Raw genomic sequence first — 23,743 nt, 5'->3', positions numbered from 1 at the left:
TATTAGCTCAGTTTGTTCATTAAATTCCACATATGAGTAAGATCTTACAGTATATATCTTCCTCTGACTGCCTTATTTCACTTAACATAATGTTCTCCAGGTCCACCATACTGTTGCAAAAGGTATTTTCTTCTTTATCTTCTTTTTTTTTCTTTACCGCCGAGGAGAGCCAGCGATTTTAATTTGCGAATTGCTTAAATACGAAAATGAAATGCCGGTCCCAGAAGACCAACGGTGGACAGCAATCATCTGCCAAGCACCTACCGGTAGCAAGTCTGAGACTACCAAAAGCAAAGGGAAGGCTGGGTTGGAAGAATCTCGCGATAAGAACAACATTAACCCTTTCCCGCGATAGGTTGGTACACCTCCCTTTTCCTCTCCCTCTCTCTCTCTCTCTCTCTCTCCCTCTCTCTCTCTCTCTCTCTCTCCTCCCCCCTTCTCTCTCGCAGCATCCCTGTTAATCTCGCGATATTTGGGAAGTTCCGTTGGGGAAGATGGCGGCGGCCGCGAGCACCCTTCTCTTCTTGCCGCCAGGGACTTCAGACTGAGCCTTCCCGGGAAGAGTGGGGAGTGCTGGTGCCCTGCGTCCTGGGAGCCCGAACTAAGTTGATTCCCCCGTTAGTGGTGCGGGACGGCTTATCCTCTAGTGTAGGACTTAGGCCTTCCCCACTGTCAGGATGAAGGCTCAGGGGGAAACAGAGGGTGAGTAACTGAAGGGAAAAGCAGGGGGGCGCGACACAGCTCGGGGGAACCAATCTGTGAGAGGAGCTGGGGGTCCGATGCCTTCGCGTAGGCCACGCTCACGAGGGCGTAGAGTCCAGGAGGAGGGATTTGTGTGAGTTTTAGGCACCTGATTGTGCGTTCCTCGGTGGTGGAGAAAACTCCGACTTTGGGGAGTTGGGGGACTCCCAACTTCTGTGAAGGTTTCCTACTCAGATAGGGCAATTATTGGGCCTCAGAGCATTTTATCCTAAAATTATGGAAGACCAGACAAGTGAATCTAAAACCTTACACTTCGTCCCAGAGGAGAGCTCTGAATAATGACATAAGAACAGTAATACAGAGCGGTGTATCAAAGTACTGGAGGATGTTTTGGCGTGAGTAAAATGATTAGGTTCTTATGATATTAAAAGTTAGCAGTTCCCGAGAACATCACGTGTTCAGATCTTGTATATTTTTAAAAATGCGTTTAATTTTCATCCTTTCTGTGACTGGACTAAGAACTGAAAAACAACTTTTCTGTGGAAACTTACTTTGAATCTCTAAAGTTCTACTCTCCAGTTTAAATGCTTTCTTAGTATTTTCGACATAGTTCTATTACTATACAGCTGACTATTATTTTTTACTTGTTTTTTCCACTTTATTATGAACTTTGTAGATCAGGGACCTTGCCTTACTCATCATTGTATAGTCCCTGGGACATGAATAGTTGCTCAAAAAATGTTTGATTTGAGCATTCATATAAAGATATTTATCATCAGGCTTCTCAAGGAAAAGAAAGGGCGTATGTTTTGAAGTAGAGAAGAAAGGTTTACTCCTTGGGTGCAGAGGAATGACAAATGTAAAATGAGGCAGGAATTTTGTTTAGTTTTCTCACTGCCTATCCCCCTGCACATAAAATAGTGCTTCATTGAATGAGTCTTGAAAGTGAGAATTCCCAGAAATGTGTCCGGAATTATAAACTGGCTGAAATAGCCCCAGAACCAATTATCCAGAAGATGAGGGCATTGGAGGGAGTTTGTATCTTTATTTAGATGTCACTGCTTCAAGTCTGAATGCTGTTGTTCTATTTTTTCCTTTCTTTTATTTTTGAAGATTTTGTTTATTTATTTTTAGAGAGAGGTGAAGGGAGGGAGAAAGAGAGGTAGAGAAACATTGATGTGTGGGAAATATCAGTCGGTTGCCTCTCACATGCCCCTAACTGGGGAACCTGGTCGGCAACCCAGGCATATGCCCTGACTGGGAATTGAACCAGCTACCTTTGGGTTCACAGGTCAGTACTCAGGCCACTGAGCCACACCAGCCAGGGCTTACTTTTCAATGACACTTTTTTCTGTAACATTCCTGCAATTAACTTTTACACCTTTGAATATCAAGTAATGTATCTCCGCTTTTTGTTTATTTTTAATAAGATAAAGTTTATTTAGGAAGTTACAGATGTAGTAGATGTCAGCCAGCTGGGGTGCTAGGCTGAGGAGACAAGTTCCAGAAGCAAAAGAAGGGCCCTTGGAGCTTAGGAGAGGGAAAGGCAAAGGTAACGCACCTGAAGGGAAGAAGAGGGGGAAGGGAAAGTCTCCCCAGAGAGAGAGTACGCTATATCTTTGTTTTTAAGAGCATATCTCATTTTGCTTTGTGTGATGGTTATTTCTGGTTTAACTTATTCACATCCTTTCACAGATGGCATCTCAGGGATATTATGTTTTTGCATTGTTGGTGGTCTCTCACACAAGTCCTTGCTGATACTAAGCAGTATAAGAATTAGAGGAGGAGGGTGTAAGGGCAGAGGAAGTTCATTCACGTATTATACTAGTTTAGGAGCCAGTCTTTTCTATCTTTCAATTACCGCTACTGGAAACTCATCCTTTAGATATTGACATCTTCTCTGTCTATATAGTTTTAGTTTGGATTCAAAGAGGAGAAATCTGAATGACAAATAAAGCCTGTTCTCTTGATAATACTTACAAATTGATCTCTTAAAATTATATAAGAAGATTAAGAAAGTATATTTCACATTGAAAACCAACTAACCATAGTAAGGCCATGTTCAAGTGTATGTTCTACATATATTATCAAGGGATTTCATACATATCATGAAATGATTTTATCACTAAATTGTAGTCCTGATTCTGAAACATGATTAGAAATGGTTCTTTTTTTGGTTCTCATTAAAAGTTTAAATAGAAAGCAGTCCTGTTCTGTGGTGTTCATTAGATTAGACCCATAATTTGTGTGTCATCTTGTCATTAAAAATAAATTCTTTATATGTTTTGAAGTAAATGATATTGAAAAATATTTTAACTGAGTTCTTACCAGGATGATGTATGGGGTGGGGGGTGGTTGTTGGCAAGAAAAACTGTAAGGTCTTGAAAGAAGAGTTTCTAATGATGTCTTCTGATTTATATTGTAGAGTCAGAAAAGCTGAATAAGATGAGTTCTCTCTTGGAACGGCTCCATGCAAAATTTAACCAAAATAGACCTTGGAGTGAAACCATTAAGCTTGTGCGACAAGTCATGGTGAGGACTGTGGTGTGTGCTTTGATAATTACTTAATAAACAAAGCTCCTAGTGTTGAATTTTCCAAACTAGCTATTATAATGTGTCTTTAGTGTTGTTCTTGTTTTTGTAAAGATTTTATTTATTTTTAGAGAGAGGGGAAGGGAGGGAGAAAGAAAGGGAGAGAAATATTGACGTATGAGAGATACATCAATCTGCTGCCTCTGGCAGGCTCTCAACTGGCAACCCAGGCATGTGCCCTGACCGGGAATTGAACCAGTGACCTTTTGGTTCCTAGGCAGGTGCTCAGTCCACTGAGCCACACCAGCCAGGGCTGTCTTTAGATTTTATTTATCATAAAGTTGATAGCCAACATGTACTCACGTGTTTTAAGAATGTACCCAGAAGGAGATATATTTTTAAAATTGTGTTAATCCTGAGTTATAGTACACTGGGGTACTTTAGGCAAAGGTGCTAAGAAATACACCAATAAGAGACACGCATGATAGCCTGGGTTAGAGACATTCTTCACTTCCTGTCAAACTGCTTGTAACTAATGTGGTAGTAGCACTTTCATGGTACCTATACTGGGAGTTGAGTTTGCAATTCATTTTTTTTTAAAAGATTTTATTTATTTTTAGAAATGGGGGGGGCGGGGAGAAAGGGAGAGAAATGTGATCAGTTTCCTCTCGTACACCCACAACTGGGGACCTGGCCTCCACTGACCAAGAATCAAACCGGCACTGAGCCACACCAGCCAGGGTTGCAATTAATTCTTAATTTACCTGTTCACTCCATCAACCTTTTTTTCTACAGTACTACTACTCCTTCCTGAGTCATTCACCAGTATGCCAAGCCCTTAGTTAAATGGAAGACAGGGAGGGTGGGGAGCTGGATGTTAAGTGTTCATCTATGTCATTCCAGTGGTAGTCAGGTGATGTAAGAAAATTTCTATGAGTTCACCTGAGCAATAATTACATGGTGTGTTTACTTTGTGGTAATTCATGGATCTCTTCAGATTTGTGTACTTTTCTGTGTATATATTTTACTTCAGTTAAAGTACCCTCTCCTCCCCACCAAATCTTACTTCGGTCCAGAGTAAGTTCAGTTTAGTAGATTTATTAATGTCTAAAATGATCATAGTATAGCACTAGTCAAAAAACTGATTTTGCTGTCAAATGACCTGTATTTTTGCCCTGGCTGGTTAGCTCTTTTGGTTAGAGTGTCATCCCACTACACCAAGGCTGTGGGTTTGATCCCCGGTCAGGGCACATACAAGAAGCAATTAACACATAAATAAGTGGAACAACAAACTGATGTTTCTTTCTTCCCCCACCCGTACCTCCTCTCTTTCTCTAAAATCAATTAAAAAAAAAAAAAAAAGACCTGTATTTTAGGCTTGATGCCAGTACTTACTACTTATATGACCTTGGACAAACTATTTAATGTCTCTGAGTTTCAGTTTTCTCATTTGGAAAGTAGAGGCATACAATACCATTTTGCTTTTCCCCACACATTAAGAGCTTACTTAATGTTGGTACTTGGAAATCCTAGCTTTAAGTGAAATGACATATAGCAAAACCAGTATTATCATAGGCTAATTGATATACACAAGAGTTAAGTTCCTAGGGCATAGTTCTGGTCACAAAACCATCACCAAACTTCTAAATAAAGACACAAAATACTTCTAATATTAAACACCTGTGAGCTATACATACATTTAAGAAATATTAACAAAAACAGGTAAGATAATTATTTTCCAATCTGCTTATTCCATTTCAGGGTCTTGGGTGGCCAGAGCCTATTCTGGCAGCTCAGGGTACAAGGTAGGAACCCACTGTGGGCATTATGTCATTCTATTATGGGTACACTCACACATACACTCAAACTCACTCAGATTGGGACAGTTTAGACATGGCAGTTAATCTAATGTGCATGTCTTTGGGACACTGAAGAAAACTGGACTACCCAGAGAAAACCCCTGTAGACATGGGTAGAGTGTGTAAACTTCACACAGACAGTGGCCCCAGCCAGGCATCAATTTTTGTTTTCTCATCAACGTTATGAGACAAAGTTATTCAAGGACCTGCTGTAGGTCTGTTGTAGGGATCAAATCAGATAAAAGATATTGAAGTGTCGCATTGCTAAAATATTTCTGTACCTGTAAATTCTACAAATGTACATGCATCTTCTGGATCAGAGTTATGTATGTAAAAGGTATTAAAAATGTTTTAAATAAAAGAATGGCAATTTTTACAGTCTGGGAATTCAGAGGTTGTTTTTATACTATAAGGCAACCATATTCTAGTTTGAAATATGTTCTGTGTAATTGATACTGTCATTAGACATCATGACATAGAGGAATTTTAGGTGGCTACTAAGAACTGTTTTTTTGGGTACCACTGCCTTGGTGTATTCACCATAACTTGCATTGTCTACTTTTCATTTTTGCAGATTCAGAAACATAATTTTATTGGTATATCAAGACTTTGAATTGTTTTCAACAACTGACATATTAACATATCTCGGTAGATTAACATGTAAATCAGAATGCCAGTTTATTTATTTAAAACAGAGGGTCTGTCTTTTCAGTTTCCAAAATATTGGTAGTCATTGTCCAGAGCACTCCCCTGTCTATTCAGGGTACAAAGGAAGCCAGATTGTTAATTAATCAGATGCTTGTTTTGTAAGGTTGGAATTAGAATGAAGAGAGAATGATTTAGGGCATGGGAAAACCTGAAAAAACTGTCCTTGTATTATAAAACTGTCCACATTTCTGGGGATTGGAATGTTGTGCAGAGAAAAGCTTCTTCCCTGGATAGGGTCAGAAAAACTGACAATATTTTTTTGCTCTTTGGGAATCCCTTTTCTGGATGACATAATCTGTTTCTTAGAGTTAATCTACTTTGACTATGGTGTTGTCGTGTTTCTTAGATTACATGCAAATCATCTGGTTAGATTTGGGATTGCCAGATCTGTGAGCTACTCCATTTAACTAAGTAAATCTTGGCATGTAGTTACCTGTAAAGGAGGCTGATCTCATTTGCTACATTTTGATTTTTCCTAGTTCCCCACCCTCCCTGAGGGTTATCTGATTTTAGATCTGGAATACCTTTCCTACCTTCATGGATGTGGATATGGATGTATCAATGTATTATATGAACTTTTCTCCTTTGGCTGGATGGACAGAGTAACAGTTAAGAGTGTATTAAAAGAATGTTTATAGATGTATCAAAAATATAGAGAGAATATGGAGTACATAGACTATAGGATATAGTCCATAGACTATCCTGAAGTTTTGCTACTGGGATAATGTATATGTTTATCTGAACACTGTTGGCTTGGTTAACTTTTTACCTCAATTTTTTTCCCACTTAATACAGGAGAAGAGGGTTGTGATGAGTTCTGGAGGGCATCAACATTTGGTCAGCTGTTTGGAGACATTGCAGAAAGCTCTCAAAGGTTTGTAATAATCTTTGAAATATGTTGATTTCTTAAAATACCCTGTTTAAGAAAGATTATTTTACACTTACACTAGAAATATGAATTGAGATACGTCAACTTTCTATGCTAGGTGTTGGTTTTACATTCATTATGGAATTGAGATGAGCTCTTACCTGACTCCAAAGATAACTGATGAAGCATAACTCTAGATAGGAGGAGAAAGTTTTTTTTTTCCTTTACATGTTTTCTTCAATCAGTTCTCAATAAGAATATGCACATTTTAATGTTAAAAGGTTTTTACTATGTTTATGGACAGTGTTTTCAGGAAAGCAAACAAAATTTATATCATGAGCTTGATTTAGAATTACCTCTTCTATTTTTGAGAAGAAATGAAAGTAAAAAAAGATTTTATTCAGATGCATCCCAAATGAACCTTATTCAGTTGAATATTTTTTAAAAAAATCCTCACCCAAGGACATTTTTTTCATTGCTTTCAGAGAGAGAGGAAGAAAAGGGGAGGGAGGGAGAGAGAGAGGAAGGAAGGAAGGAAAGGAAGAACCTAGGAAAGAGAAAGGAAAGGAAGGAAAGAAATAGAAACATCGATGTTAGACAGAAACATTGCTCGGTTGCATTCTTATGTGCACCCTGACTGGGGATCATACCTGCAACCTAGGTGTGTGCCCTGATCGGGAAATCGAACCTGTGACCTCTTGGTCCATGGGACAACGCTTCAACCAATTGAGCCACACCGATCAGGGGGAATATTGTTCTTTTAATTGTGGTAAAACATACATAACATAAAATTTACCATTTTAACCGTTTATAAATGTACAGTTCATTGGCATTAAGTACATTCATATTGTTGTGAAGCCGTCACCATCCATCTCCAGAACTTTTTATTATTTACTTATTTTTAGAGAGTGGGGAGGGGAGGGAGAAAGAGGGAGAGAAACATCAGTTGGTTGCTTCTCCTATTAATACCAACCAGGGACTGAACCTGTAATTCAGGCATGCACCCTGACTGGGAATTGAACTAGCAACCTTTTGCTTTGTGGGATGACATCCAGCCTACAGAGCCACACTTAGTCAGGGCATCTCCAGAACTTTTTCATCTTCCTAAATTGAAACTCTGTATCCATTAAACAATAACTTCTCATTTCCCCTTCTTTCCAGCTCCTGAGAACCACTGTTCTATTTTCTGTCTGTAAGATTTTGACTACTTTAAGAATTTGACTACTTAAAGTGAGATCACAAAGTATTTGTCCTTTTGTGACTGGCTTATTTCACTTAGCCAAGTGTCTTCAAGGTTCATCCATTTTTTTTTGCATGTCTCAGAATTTTCTTCCTTTTTAGGAAAGTTGAATATTTTATTGTATGTAAAGAACACATTTTGCTTATTCATCCATTGATGGACACATGGGTTATTTCTACATTTTGGCTGTTGCAAATAAAGCCACTTAAACACTTGAGTATCTTGAATATTTGTTTTTATGGGTTTGTTTTTTAAATTTTGAGCATATGTTTATTAAAGCTTGGGACAGTGAAACAAAGAAGGGCTTAGGACAGAAGAAGCAACAGGAGAGAACCTAGGTGGGGGGGGCTGTGCTTTGGCTCACTGGAAAGCCAGAGAAAAGGGGGACTTAGAGACAGGTTTAGGGGGTAAGCCCGGAACAAGCTGCTGCTGTCCATTGCTCCCCGGGTTGCAAGTTTCTTGGGGACTGTAAGAATTTAGGAGATGCATGCCTGAGAGGGAAGAAGGGTGTGGATGTGCTCCCAAGAGGGAGAGCGCCTGTTTTTATGTTGGTTTTGATATTACTCTTATTCAAGCATTAGTAAACAACTATGTCTTTAAATTAAAGATAACTTGTCCCAAATGAGTAATGAAAAAGGGAGGGGAGAAAGATCCAATAGTTTTTCAAATAGATTTTTTTTTTATCCTTATTACTGCGTAGGCCACAGCTAACCCTTACCCAGTGACCTTTGTGCAAATTACAAGCATTTGAACTATTGAATGCGTTTATCACTTTGAAAGGATGGATATACTCCTCAGGATGTTTCTGTCTTTGAAGAATACAATTTTATTTGGAGCATCCTTCATGATTTCCTTTTTCACCCTTTCATAGTAACATCTTTACCAGCAATGACTGACCGTTTGGAATCTATAGCAAGACAGAATGGGTAAGTAGAATATCTGTAGGCAGAAATGTTTAACTTAGTGTTGACTTTGGGTGGCTTTATTTATGTGTCTTCTATTAATTTTTGTTTTGATTTGTTCCTGCTAGACTGGGCTCTCATCTCAGTGCCAGTGGCACTGAATGTTACATCACGTCAGATATGTTCTATGTGGAAGTGCAGTTAGATCCTGCAGGACAGCTTTGTGATGTAAAAGTGGCTCACCATGGGGAGAATCCTGTGGTATGTGTTGTCCATATTTCACTGGAATCTGTGGGGTTTACTTAGAGACATTAATTTTAAAATTAATCGTTGGGGTTTGAAACAGCTTGGTTTAGATTTTTCATGAGCCACTGTAGAGGTGATGTGATGGGTTATAACATCAGTAGCTATAGAATGGAATTTAGAGTACTATGGGTCCATCTCTAACATTATCCAAAAGCTTTGACAAGTGGAAACACCAGAGGAACCCTTTCCATTTCATGTAAACAAATGTGAGCTGCAGTTGAACAATAGGTGCTGAGAATTTAGAAATGAAAAACAAAGTTCCTTTCCTCAAAGAACTTAAAATCAAGATGGACAGATAATCTTGTATATAGCTGATGTCTCTGAAAATGTCCTGTAAAAGAGATGAATTTAAAATGTGTGTAACCAGACAATTGGATATGAATTCCAAGGATGGCATTAAAGAGAGGTCCTAATATTTTAAACAAGTTACTGAAACTTGATCCTTTTATAAACTATTTCATATACTTTGATCTTTAATTTCTTGCCCCAAACCCATGGTTTACTGCGTAGGAAGAAGATGTTTGTTGACACCTTAGTTATTAAGGACCTTCTGTAGTTTTAATGTTTTTGTTATAAAGCATGTGCAGCTAATAAGAGAAAAATTCTTTGTGTCTTCAAAGGTCTTAAAGTAGTTTAATGTTTTAACATAATTTCTTTAATTTCAGAGCTGTCCAGAGCTTGTACAGCAGCTAAGGTAAGCAAATGATATATCCCCTGATACTGGCAGACAATGATGTTCTTTATAGCTAGGTTTATTTTATTATTATTATTATTTTTAAGATTTTGTTTATTTTATTTTAGAGAAAAAGGAAGGAAGGAAGAAAGAGAGGGAGAGAAACATTGATGTATTCGATCTGTTGCCTCTCACATGCCCCCAACCGGGTACCTGGCCCCAGGCCAGTCATGTGCCCTGACCAGAAATCGAACTGGCAGCCTCTGGGTTCACTTAGTGAGGAACTAAGTTTTACTTGGAGATTTATCAATGATCAGTTTAATGTGCACTAAATTTGAACCAGCTTTTAAAAATTGCAGTGCAACATAAAAAAATAACCTTTCTATGATTTAATTTAATCAATAATTCTAGCAAAGCTGTATTACCACCTTTGTCGAGAAAGGTGGACATTGGCTTAGTCCGTCAAGCTAGTATTTCTGGTTCTAATCTGGAGTAGGAGAGTGCTCCAACTTATGAACCAGTGGTGTTCTAAAGTTAACTTGTGAGCATGTTTGGAAGTGAGAACCTCAGGGAGAATATTAGCCTTTATACTTGATATTTTTAGCCACTTTATATAGATTGTAATTTTAAGGTAGGAAATATATTTTACTGCTGCTCCTATTTCTTTTTACTGTCTTCATGGCACTTGTAGCAGTAAGTATTCAATAAATGCCTGACCAAATATCGGCCATTGTCAGAGCAACTTAGCTTTCAAGAGACATTTCTTTTTTTAAGTTTGAAAAAAGACACAGAGAATTGTTGAGTTATGTTGGTAGTACTAGTTTGTTTTTCCCCCCCTGGGGTAGATCTACTCATAGAACCTTTGGAATACATAGTTTGCCTCCATAGTACCCATCCTTTTTTCTCTAGGTCATCCATCCGTCTCTCTAGTGTTCATTTATCCTCACTGTTCTTGTGTTTCCATATACTCACAAGTGTTCTATCTTCTCAATTTATTTACTCAATTTCCTCTCCAATCAGAAGTTTTTTTATCCTCACAACATTTTGTCTTCTTGGTTATGTATGAAGAGAAAAAGGAAGTGATTTATTTAAACCAAGTCTCATTACTTAGGAGCAGTTCAATATACATATGATCAGGTCTTTTTGACTATATTTTATACTGCTTATTAGCACCTTCTCCAGAAGAATGGGCAGAGAAAGGAAAACACTTCATTTTCTTTTGCTACCTTTGATTGATTATAGAAACCTAGCTGGGGGTAAAAAGAATAGAGCAAATTATGAAAATCAGTTTTATATAGCCATGATTTTTGGCACTTTGCTGTTAAGATTGAGTAGTAATTATATGTTTTATTCTCCTCCCTCTCTCTTCCCTGAATTCTATAGGGAAAAAAATTTTGAGGAATTTTCTAAGCACCTTAAGGGTCTTGTTAATCTTTATAACCTTCCAGGAGACAAGTAAGTTTTTTTTTTGCTTTTGTTGGAAAAATCAGTATATATCTATAAATTATTTTATGCTTAGAAATTTTCCAAGTCTTCTGCCTTGTCTCGTTTGTGACTTCTGATAATGACCATCTATAGCTCAGCCTCTAACTATGTTTGTTTTTTGTAATTAGCATTTTAAATTTATTTTGGGGGGGGCGGAGGGTACCTCTGCTCTGTAACAATTCCCCCCTCTCAGACTTAAGACTCTTTATAATCTTATACAGGACAATGGGTGAAGGTCTTGTGCTCCTCTAGTTGCTTCAAGCTGGACATGGTCATCATTCTACCTATCCTTGGGTCCAGAAATCCCTAATAAGAGTGGGGGTATGGAGGGGAGGGTGGCCTTCCCACATGCGGAAGGGTCTTGCAGACTCCAGGTCAGTTCGCCGTCCCCCCAGACAATGGCATGCTCAGTTTAACATGCTGGCATCCTTGTATTCAGTCACATTGTGATGAAGTGGCCTTTTCTCTTATAAGACTTCTCTCAGCTAGTGTTCAGTTGGTTATTCCAGATGATTTCTCCACAATTAAGTTGTAATTTCAGATTGGTCCTGGGAGGAGGTTAGTGTAATTTCCACTTACTCCTCCACCATCTTGGATCAACCTCACTCTATGTTTTTTTAAAGTATTTTAAATAAACAGTATCTGCGTTAATGGGTTATCATGCTAAAAGAAGACTATAATCCTTGAGATGTCTTCAACATATGATTTCTGGGCTGAAAGAAATTACTTGTAAAACTGGCTTGTCATTTTTACTTTTATGCTACTTGGGATTATGTTAATTTATTTGGCTCTTTTAGAGATAAAAATTCGCTTTGAAAGAGCACTATGGATTTAAAAAAAACATTTTAAAAGTTTTTTTTTTAATGGCTATTTTAGTTGCTCCCAATATAGACTTGCACTCTAGCCATTCTATATTAGTGTTTGTGTCTATGTGTGTATGTATATATTTTAACTATTTAACTCTTGTTCTCTTCATCTACTTTTAGCAAACTGAAGACTAAAATGTACTTGGCTCTTCAGTCCTTAGAACAGGATCTATCTAAAATGGCAGTCATGTATTGGTAAGACTGGCTAAGGTGTCAAGTCTATATGACCCTTCTGGGTAACTTGTTCTTAAAGTTTTTCATACAGGGGGTTATTACTAGGGTCCTGTTATACAGGGTTGGGCAAAAGTAGGTTTACAGTTTGTATGGAACATAATACAATAATTAATAAATAATACAAGAATAAACTCTGTGTTTCACATACTTACAACTGTAAATCTACTTTTCCCCCACCCTGTATATATCTATATAATAGATGTACATTATTATACATCTGTGTTTTACCTATCTTATACATGTTTTCCATTTCCTTTCATTTCTCAAATGATGATTGCATTCCATTTTCTGAGTGTCAGTATCCCTAAGCTGTTGGTTGGTATTCCCTAGGTTTTATCTGAAGACTTGACAAACCTGGCCTCCCATCTAATAAATAATAGTCTAGTAGTAATTTTTGTTTGTCACTTTATATACTGCTGTAACATAGAAATAATCCCTTCACTTTGAAGATGAAATACAATTGTTATATGCCCAATTACAGGACAGAGTCTTTACTATTAAGTCTTTTAAGAGCTGAACTCATTTTTGCATTGTGCCCTAATACGTATTCTTCAGGGTTTAAATACAAGCAAACATGGATCATCTGTCTTGCAGGAAAGCAACCAACGCTGGTCCCTTAGATAAGATTCTTCATGGAAGTGTTGGCTATCTCACTCCAAGAAGTGGGGGTATGTGGTCCTATTTTGCTTACTTAGAAAAGTGTCTAATATTAGTTGAGGGGTCATTACTTCAATTTTACCTTGGGTTTCTAAAAGCAGATGGATAAAATCACCAATCATTTATGTATTTTTAATGATTTCTAAGATATTAATATCTGCCTTCCCTAAATTTTATTTTTTTAATTGTGAAGTAAATTGTTGCCATTAGAATCCATACTTATGCTTTTGTCATATTTAATAGGCTGCTTTGGAGCATGAGTCTTCATATCTTTGAAACTATTTCCCTATATATAGGTTTATAGAAATGGGAATGTTTTTCTTTATTTGTATTTTACCTGATAAAGATGTGATAAATTTTTTTTCATAGGTCATTTAATGAACTTAAAGTACTATGCCTCTCCTTCTGACCTACTGGATGATAAGACTACATCTCCCATCATTTTGCATGAGAATAATGGTAAGACTTTAACTGTAAAACAACTGAAAGTTATGTTCTGTGTTTAAAAGGATTTTTAAAAATATGAATGACCAGTCCTGCTTGCACTTTCTGGTTTGCTACTCCCTAGTGAGTTTGCCATCCCTACAAAAGTTTGCACCTGATATAGTCACACACACATACACACACACACATGCATACATATCTACATATGTATATGTACATATACACACCTAATAAAAGCTTAATAAGTGCTATTGAATAAGTAAATGAGTGAACGAAAAGATATAAACCACCATAGACTTGGAAAAAACCTCCTTTAATCATTACTGTAAAGGTGAAGAAATTAGCTTACTAAAGAATTACAATAATGGATGTTATTTTCTATTTGCACTTAAATACACTAAAACCAAGTGAGAAATGGCCTAATATCTCATTTGGTGCCCTTTTAATGTCATTCATTGATTATCCTATAATCATAATTCTATTTAAATACATTCTGAAGTTGGAGAAAAAAGTAAATAACAGTAATGACCCTTTAAAAATTTTTTTCCTTGGACTGTATTGTTTTCTGTTTTTTGTTTTATTTACAGACAGAAATACTGGCTGGTTAGAAAGGAAACTTCTAGCATTTCTAAGTTATATAGGTATTAAAGTACCTGACAAACACAATAGGGCTGACATGTTATGCAGAAGTTAGCTCAATTAGCCTGTTTTGTATTTTTTTTAAAGTTAAGATCCTTATGTGTTACTTTGGAGAATACTCTCTTTTCTCTTCCCAGTTCCTCGATCTTTGGGCATGAATGCATCAGTCACAATTGAAGGAACATCTGCTATGTATAAACTCCCAATTGCACCATTAATTATGGGGTCACATCCAGTTGATAACAAATGGTAAGTCAAATATAATTAATTTGAGAGTAGCAAAATCTGTTTTTTCAATTTCAAGCCCAGTATGAAGCAACTATTACTTTCACTTGGCTTTTCCCTCACTTGACTTTCTAGAGATTAGCTTTTTGTTTTATTCATTTAATTTCTTTTTTCAATGTCTATTTTAATGTTCCTCTCTGATGTTTGCTCACAGAAAGACAATCTCTGTCCTGAGAGAGAGAGAACTGTGCAAATTTCTATGGTTTAATGATTGCTCCGTTTTTTCTCATGGGACTTATGTTGATTTGGAATTATGTTGGAGTGATAATTAGAGGACATGCCTCAGAATAGATGTTTGATTAAATATTTTAGGGTTAACAAATAGGATGTTCTATAATTGGGGGAAGAAAGTTCAAAGAGGAAGTTTTGATAGGCTTTGTGAGCATGTGTTATATAATACATATATGTCTTAAGAATGGGTGTTTAGATTTTTATTTTCATATCAAGTCAAAATGCAACCCTCCCCTACTTTTGTTTGAAGGACCCCCTCCTTCTCCTCAATCACCAGTGCCAACAGTGTTGATCTTCCTGCCTGTTTCTTCTTGAAATTTCCCCAGCCAATACCAGTATCTAGAGCATTTGTTCAGAAACTTCAGAACTGCACAGGTGAGTTTTAAGCATCAGGAGCTAATCTTGTTATAAATGTGAAAAGCAAACTTGAAATTTAGATTATCTTAGACCTCTTTTGATCTCGAAGGCCTCAAAAAAGTATGGATGGCTATAAATGTCATGGTGCTTTGTACTGAAGTACCTTTTGAATAAATGGATGAAATACAAGTTATGAAGGAAAAACAAAACTAAACATTTTGATCTTATTGTCATCATTATATTGATCCTTTTGTCCCCCTAGGAATTCCATTGTTTGAAACTCAACCAACTTATGTACCCCTCTATGAATTGATCACTCAATTTGAGCTGTCAAAGGACCCTGACCCTATACCTTTGAATCACAACATGCGGTTTTATGCTGTAAGTAAGGCACTATGGACTGTCGTAGGTTATGTTTGGACCCAAGATCAGAATCTTCCTTTTGTAGAATTACTGAGGTCAGATAGCATAGTTTTGGACTGCTGGATGATATCCTATTTCCTTAGTCAGGCAGAAAATTATAGAAATCTCTGGAACATACTGAAGAAATAACATGAGCTTTTAAGTTAGGAAACAACATACATTTCACTGAAAATTTCAGATGAAAGTCTCTTAATGGTATTCTGAGTTTTTACAAGCTTGTAAGTAGGTGGTAAGCACTCTTATTGTTTATTTATTTATTTTAAAGCATTCTTATTGTTTAATTTCTTCAAGTGCCATGAGTTTGTAATCGGGAAAGGTCCTTGCAGTACATACAGAGAAGAAAGTGCTGGAATTAATAAATTAAAGAAGGTTCTAAAACCTCATCTGCACTTGAGTTTATTGGAATGTTTGATGATAGTGTAGACTAAAGTAGTAGTTCCAAAATTCTGGCTGCATTATAATTATATGTAGAGTATTTTATAAAAATAAAGGTTTTCCCTTATTGTTCAGGAAACTCTTTTATATTGATTTGGTAATTATATTGGTAATATATTTTTAAAAGATTTTATTTATTTATTTTTAGAGAGAGGGGAAGGGAGGGAAAAAGAATGGGAGAGAAACATCAATGTGTGAGAGATACAGTGACTGATTGCCTCTTGCGCGGCCCCAACTGGGAGCTGGCCTGCCACCCAGGCATGTGCCCTGACTGGGAATTGAACTGGTGACCTTTCGGTTCACAGGCTAGCACTCAATGCGCTGAGCCACACCAGCCAGGGCTCTGAGATAATTTTATGTTAGCTAGATTAGGAAACCACTAGTAGGATATTTACAAAAAAAGAGTCTTTTCAGCCAAGTGAGTATTTGGCATTTATAACACCAGCTGACCAAAGAATTCACAGTGGAGTTATATTATTCACCAAGAATTTGCTGCTGAGTTTTGAGGCATAGGTTTTTTTTAGGATAGTTTGTGGTTGGAGTACAGTGGGTGAGTAGTATTCATTTCCTTTTTGTTTGTTTGTTTGTTTGTTTTTGCCTAGGCTCTTCCAGGTCAGCAGCACTGCTATTTCCTCAACAAGGATGCCCCTCTTCCAGATGGCAGAAGTCTTCAGGGAACCCTTCTTAGCAAAATCACCTTTCAGCACCCTGGCCGGGTTCCTCTTATCCTAAATCTTATCAGACACCAAGTGGCCTATAATACCCTAATTGGAAGCTGTGTCAAAAGAACTATTTTGAAAGAAGGTACTCCCTTTCCTTTTGATATACTTACTGGTAATTGGAACTGCAAACTTCAATTAGGTGACCCATCATATACTGGTATTTATTTTCCACATGCACACGAACTGAATTAGAACCTCAGTGGGAGGTATTGGGAATCTACTTTAAGCTCCACAGATGATTTGATGGAATCAATCTATATATTGGCATTTGGAAACCACTGGTTTGTTCGTTTGTTTGTTTGTTTTTTGGTGAGGGGGATGGTGTTGCAGTAGACGTACTCTTTCTCTGCATACAGTGATATAATTAGGTAGCTAAGGGCTTGGACCTTGCAACAGAATATAAAATAGAACTTGGGATGCTGTGAGAGAGGACTTCTTGCTATCTAAATTTTAGGTTGTTAGGACAGTGGTTTTAGTCCTGAGTATATTTCCTCTCCCCATTCTTTGGAGAACTTAATCGAATAGTTTAAAAAGGGGTGAAACCTGTGCCCTTTTCTTTCTCTCCCAGGATTCTGGAACGCTGCTGTTTTTCAAACACAGTTTGCTATTAGAAGCTTTGGTGTGAATTTTGGCTGCTCTAGTTGACCATAGTTACTTTTTACCTTAGTTGTAAAACATTTCATTGATAGAGATATATCAGTGCAAATGGTAGGCAAGAAGAAACAGGGAAGGTAAATCAGGAGACATTTTTTATGGGAATAAGAATTGCTTTAGAAATGAGAAATTTTAAAAGATTTTATTTATTTATTTTTAGAGAGAGGGGAAGGAAGGGAGAAAGAGTGGGAGAGAAACATCAATATGTGGTTGCCTCTCATGCGCCTCCAACTGGGACCTGGCCCGCCACCCAGGCATGTGCTCTGATTGGGAATTGAACCGGTGACCCTTTGGTTTGTAGGCTGGCACTCAATTCACTGAGCCACACCAGCCAGGGCAGAAGTGAGAAAATGTACAGAGCATACACAAGTGTGCTTATGGCCCTTATATTTCATATATTTGAATCCTAGGAGAATTCTCCAATATAGCTTCAGGGCATGTAAAAATGAGTTTTTGTAAGTTAGTTATGACTTTAGTTCTACAGAGATGCATTCTGCCAAGAAAGTATGTGATCATTATCTCTGGGCTGCTAGCATGTTTGGTTTAGGAACATACAATGACAGATATGTGTGTATTTGGCATAAGTATATTGTTTCAGATAGTAGCCCTATATTCCTGCTCACCAGATTATGGGTTGCACAGTGAACAGCTGCAAACACTGATAGAAAGCAGGGTTTAAGGCAGTTATTCTAGATGTCTGCTTATCAAATAGAATGAGGAACTCCTCTTGGCCACATTTATATTCAGAATTCACTTTTAAGGCAGGGTGTTTATATCTGTCAAGGTCTTTAACAATTTAGTGATAAAGTGCCTTCATTTTAAAAAATTGAAATTTAGTCACTTTTTTGTTTTGGAGTATTTATAACATAAACTGGCAGATTCCTTCTATTATCTGTGGATGATATAGTAGGTGTAGGATTTAGTTTCCAAGGGAAACATTTTTATTCTTTATACTTAGGGATTGTTATTTACTTGTCTCAAGTTTTATATTCGGTTGATTATTTTATGATGTTTTCTTTGTCTTTTAGATTCTCCTGGGCTCCTCCAATTTGAAGTGTGTCCCCTCTCAGAGTCCCGGTTCAGTGTATCTTTTCAACATCCTGTGAATGACTCCCTGGTGTGTGGTGAGTTGTACGGGCGGCTACAACCTCTCTCATGACAGCAGTTTGGTCCTTTATCTCTTGTTGAAGAGTCAGAAGCTGAATATATCTCAAATACCGCCTGTATATTTTGTCTTTCAGTGGTAATGGATGTGCAGGACTCCACACATGTGAGCTGTAAACTCTACAAGGGGCTGTCAGATGCACTCATCTGCACAGATGACTTCATTGCCAAAGTTGTTCAAAGGTAGCACTGGCCCTTTTCCATCAGAGTCTCAGTAAGAAGTGTATAACAATGAATTGGAAATTTAGGAGGAAAGCATTTAGTCACTGCTTTGAATTCACCCCTTCTCTGCTTTTGGATTCAAAAGCAATATGAGCTTTGGTTTTTAAAATATTATGAGAGTAACAGAAAGTAAGGTAGGTACTTCAGGTCTGGCATTAGGGTTCTTATAGGAGGGAGAGAGCCAAAATAACATGTAGATTTTTTTTCACTTATCCTCTCTGTGATTTTTTAACATATGTAACATGTCAATGGCAGTATGTGGGAAGATAATTAAGCCAGTTAGCTTTCCAGAAACATTAATATGTAATTGTGAGATATTTTCTGAGCAGGTACTAGTGGACTGTTTTGTAAATATTTCATTGGAACATAGCCATGTCTATTTATTTACATATAGTCTATGGCTGCTTTTGAGCTAAGATGGCAGCAAAGTTCGGCAGAAACCACATGATCTTCAAAAGCCTAAACTGTTACTAACTGGCCCTGTAAGAAAGGTTGCTGACACACTCAAAAGCAAAATGTTTTCAAACATAGGTTTATAAATATAAATTTATAAGATAAAAAGTGCTTTGCTTTAAAATAAACAAGGTTTCATATCATTAGTAGCACTTTGCACAGTATAGTTCTTGGGTGATCTAAGCCATTAAGGTTTAGAACTTGATGGGTCAAGAGATTTTTCTACTGGTTCATTAAGATAAATCTATATCCTGTTAATCACATGTGAAGCTTCAAAAGGAGGGTATTTTGTTACTGAGTTAATTATTACCAATTTTATTTTAGTTCATTATAATAGCTAGTTATTTGGATTTTTGTTTATGGTTAGTTTATTATTGGTGGTGCTTCAAAAGAGGCTGACAATTACCTATTGGTGCAGATTCTTTTTAGAATAAATACCCAAAGCTCTGGCATTTCATAGAACTGCTCCTGCCTGTGGGGTTATTTGCCTTACTTGAAAACTTCATTACTGCAAACCTCTGATGACATATCTAAATCTCAGACAAAATTACAGCCTGTTTTCCCTAATGAAAAATTGGTTTTATTCAGCAGCTACTGCAATGTTAACTTTGTTTTTTTCATCTTATCTTAACAGATGTATGTCCATCCCTGTGACGATGAGGGCTATTCGGAGGAAGGCTGAAACCATTCAGGCCGACACACCAGCACTGTCCCTCATTGCAGAGACAGTTGAAGACATGGTGAAAAAGAACCTGCCCCCGGCTAGCAGCCCAGGGTATGGCATGACCACAGGCAACAACCCAATGAGTGGTACCACTACACCAACCAACACCTTTCCGGGGGGTCCCATTACCACCTTGTTTAATATGAGCATGAGCATCAAAGATCGGCATGAGTCGGTGGGCCATGGGGAGGACTTCAGCAAGGTGTCTCAGAACCCAATTCTTACCAGTTTGTTGCAAATCACAGGGAACGGGGGGTCTACCATTGGCTCGAGTCCGACCCCTCCTCATCACACGCCGCCACCTGTTTCTTCGATGGCCGGCAACACCAAGAACCACCCGATGCTCATGAACCTTCTTAAAGATAATCCTGCCCAGGATTTCTCAACCCTTTATGGATGCAGTCCTTTAGAAAGGCAGAACTCCTCTTCCGGCTCACCCCGGATGGAAATGTGCTCGGGAAGCAACAAGACAAAGAAGAAGAAGTCATCAAGATTACTACCTGACAAACCCAAGCACCAGACTGAAGATGACTTTCAGAGGGAGCTATTTTCAATGGATGTTGACTCACAAAACCCTATCTTTGATGTCAACATGACAGCTGACACACTGGATACACCACACATCACTCCAGCTCCAAGCCAGTGTAGTACTCCCCCAACAACTTACCCACAACCAGTACCTCATCCCCAACCCAGTATTCAAAGGATGGTCCGACTATCCAGTTCAGACAGCATTGGCCCAGATGTAACTGATATCCTTTCAGACATTGCAGAAGAAGCCTCTAAGCTTCCCAGCACTAGTGATGATTGTCCACCCATTGGCACCCCTGTTCGAGATTCTTCAAGCTCTGGGCATTCTCAGAGTGCTCTCTTTGACCCTGATGTCTTTCAAACCAATAATAATGAAAATCCATACACTGATCCAGCTGACCTTATTGCAGATGCTGCTGGAAGTCCCAGTAGTGACTCTCCTACCAATCATTTTTTTTCTGATGGAGTAGATTTCAATCCTGATTTATTGAACAGCCAGAGCCAAAGTGGTTTTGGAGAAGAATACTTTGATGAAAGCAGCCAAAGTGGAGATAATGATGATTTTAAAGGATTTGCATCTCAGACACTAAATACTTTGGGGGTGCCAATGCTTGGAGGTGATAATGGGGAGACTAAGTTTAAAGGCAATAACCAAGCTGATACAGTTGATTTCAGTATTATAGCAGTGGCTGGTAAGGCTTTGGGTTCTGCGGATCTTTTGGAGCATCACAGTGGTAGCCAGAGTCCTTTACTGACCACTGGGGACTTAGGGAAAGACAAGACTCAAAAGAGAGTAAAGGAAGGCAATGGCACAAGTAATAGTAGTCTGTCAGGGCCAGGATTAGATAGCAAACCAGGGAAGCGCAGTCGGACCCCTTCTAATGATGGCAAAAGCAAAGATAAGCCTCCAAAGAGGAAGAAGGCAGACACTGAGGGAAAGTCCCCGTCTCACAGTTCTTCTAACCGACCTTTCACCCCACCTACCAGTACAGGTGGATCCAAATCTCCAGGCAGTTCAGGAAGATCTCAGACTCCCCCAGGTGTTGCCACACCTCCCATTCCTAAAATCACTATTCAGATTCCTAAGGGAACTGTAATGGTGGGCAAGCCCTCTTCTCACAGTCAGTATGCCAGCAGTGGTTCTGTGTCTTCCTCAGGCAGCAAAAGCCACCATAGCCATTCTTCTTCTTCCTCATCTTCTGCTTCCAACTCAGGCAAGATGAAAAGCAGTAAATCAGAAGGTTCATCAAGTTCCAAGTTAAGTAGCAGTATATATTCTAGCCAAGGGTCTTCTGGGTCTAGCCAGTCCAAAAATTCATCCCAGTCTGGTGGGAAGCCAGGCTCCTCTCCCATCACCAAGCATGGACTGAGCAGTGGTTCCAGCAGTACCAAGATGAAACTTCAAGGAAAGCCATCATCACTTATGAATCCTTTAAGTAAACCAAACATATCCCCGTCTCATTCAAGGCCACCTGGAGGCTCTGATAAGCTTGCCTCTCCAATGAAGCCTGTTCCTGGGACTCCCCCATCCTCTAAAGCCAAGTCCCCTATCAGTTCAGGTTCTGGTGGTTCTCACATGTCTGGAACTGGTTCAGGCACTGGCATGAAGTCATCTTCAGGGTTAGGATCCTCAGGCTCATTAAAAACTCCCCCATCATCTAATTCTTGTACATCATCATCATCTTCCTTTTCCTCAAGTGGCTCTTCCATCTCATCCTCTCAGAACCAGCATGGGAGTTCCAAAGGGAAATCTCCCAGCAGAAATAAAAAGCCATCCTTAACAGCTGTCATAGATAAACTTAAGCATGGGGTTGTTACCAGTGGCCCTGGAGGTGAAGACCCAATGGATGGCCAGATGGGGGCGAGCACAAATTCTTCTAGCCATCCCGTGTCCTCCAAACATAATATGTCAGGAGGAGAGTTCCAGGGCAAGCGTGAGAAAAGTGATAAAGACAAATCAAAGGTTTCCACCTCGGGGGGCTCAGTGGATTCATCTAAGAAGACTTCAGAGTCAAAAAATGTGGGGAGCACAGGTGTGGCAAAAATTATCATCAGCAAACATGATGGGGGATCCCCTAGCATTAAAGCCAAAGTCACTTTGCAGAAACCCGGGGAAAGTAGTGGAGAAGGGCTTAGGCCTCAGATGGCCTCTTCCAAAAACTATGGTTCTCCACTCATCAGTGGTTCCACTCCAAAGCATGAGCGTGGCTCTCCCAGCCATAGTAAGTCACCAGCATATACTCCCCAGAATCTGGACAGTGAAAGTGAGTCAGGCTCCTCCATAGCAGAGAAATCTTATCAGAACAGTCCCAGCTCAGATGATGGCATCCGACCACTTCCAGAATACAGCACAGAGAAGCATAAGAAGCACAAAAAAGAAAAGAAGAAAGTAAAAGACAAAGATCGGGATCGGGACAAAGACCGAGATAAGAAAAAATCTCATAGCATCAAGCCAGAGAGTTGGTCTAAATCACCCATTTCTTCAGACCAGTCCTTGTCTATGACAAGTAACACAATCTTATCTACAGACAGGCCCTCAAGGCTCAGCCCTGACTTTATGATTGGGGAGGAAGATGATGATCTTATGGATGTGGCTCTGATTGGCAATTAGGAATCTTAGTTTTTAAGACAACACAGCCAGAGAAAAACTAAAGTTTATAGGCAAACCACCATAAGGGGTGAGTCAGACAGGTCTAATTTTGTGTTTAAGAATGTTAAGTGGCATGTCTTTGACACTAAGCTGGGTGAATTTAGAAAGGCATGGCCAGATCCTACTAGAGAGATCATAGGTTTGATTCTAGGGTTTGATTAAGAATCACTGTTCCTTTGCCAGAAAAAAAAAACTTAAAATACTTGCTTATGAAAGGGAGGGGGTGGGAGGGGCATAGGGAGAGGGAAGGGTGGGAAACAGTTTTGTGGGAAAATTCATATATTTTTTTTTTCTCCCCTTTTCCATTTTTAGGCCATGTTTTAAACTCAATTTTAGTGCATGTATGTAAGGGCTGGACAGAGAGTGAAAAAGCAATACATTCCTTGATGCATTTGCATGAAGGTTGTTCACCTTTGGGTAGTTGTCCATTTGAGGCATGGACAAGTGAAGGACTTTGGTTATTTTGGACACTGAAGTAATATTTGGTGTCTGTTCCTTAGGAGTGTTTGGGGGAGGGAAAGTAATTTTAGCTATTTATTTGTAATATTTTAACCCTTTATCTGTTTTATACAGTATTTCTTTCTAACTCTGTGAGGTTTGGGGTTCAAAATAATTGGAGGACAAAGAGCAAGGCTTACTTGGTTGTAGGGAGCTTGTAGCTTGTGCTGGTACTATAGCATCAAGCCCAAGCAAATCAGAGCCCAACTTTGATGTTAAGGAGAAAAACCAAAATGGTTCTCTTTTTTTTGGAGGTTTTACATGGCATTCAAACATCAT

At 38.5% G+C, this 23,743-nt stretch overlaps 1 protein-coding gene across 1 annotated transcript; it reads left to right on the top strand.

Annotated features, from left to right (window-relative positions):
• Window positions 1-489: 489 nt before the first annotated feature.
• On the top strand, window positions 490-23,183 carry MED1 (mediator complex subunit 1). Its single transcript, XM_090290580.1, has 17 exons — window positions 490-702; window positions 3,128-3,234; window positions 6,597-6,675; window positions 8,781-8,835; window positions 8,940-9,072; window positions 9,783-9,811; window positions 11,174-11,245; window positions 12,262-12,336; window positions 12,970-13,043; window positions 13,402-13,491; window positions 14,253-14,364; window positions 14,882-15,006; window positions 15,251-15,369; window positions 16,449-16,650; window positions 18,251-18,346; window positions 18,464-18,569; window positions 19,696-23,183. The coding sequence occupies exons 1-17, from the start codon at window positions 678-680 to the stop codon at window positions 22,925-22,927; spliced, it is 4,731 nt and encodes a 1,576-aa protein (XP_090146706.1). The 5' UTR covers window positions 490-677; the 3' UTR covers window positions 22,928-23,183.
• Window positions 23,184-23,743: the final 560 nt, after the last annotated feature.

This window comes from Furipterus horrens, unplaced genomic scaffold, assembly GCF_987537825.1.
Source record: "Furipterus horrens unplaced genomic scaffold, mFurHor1.1.pri manual_scaffold_11, whole genome shotgun sequence".
In the NCBI taxonomy this organism is placed as follows: domain Eukaryota; kingdom Metazoa; phylum Chordata; class Mammalia; order Chiroptera; family Furipteridae; genus Furipterus; species Furipterus horrens.
This window is presented reverse-complemented; position numbering and strand designations above follow the sequence as displayed.

What these genes read in the sequence shown, in the direction of transcription:
- MED1 (XM_090290580.1), top strand. Translation starts at nt 678, where the DNA reads ATGAAGGCTCAGGGGGAAACAGAGG. An exon ending in AGCTTGTGCGACAAGTCATG is followed by an intron (nt 3,235 to 6,596) that starts GTGAGGACTGTG and finishes CACTTAATACAG; the next exon opens with GAGAAGAGGGTTGTGATGAG. An exon ending in ACAACATGCGGTTTTATGCT is followed by an intron (nt 15,370 to 16,448) that starts GTAAGTAAGGCA and finishes GTTTTTGCCTAG; the next exon opens with GCTCTTCCAGGTCAGCAGCA.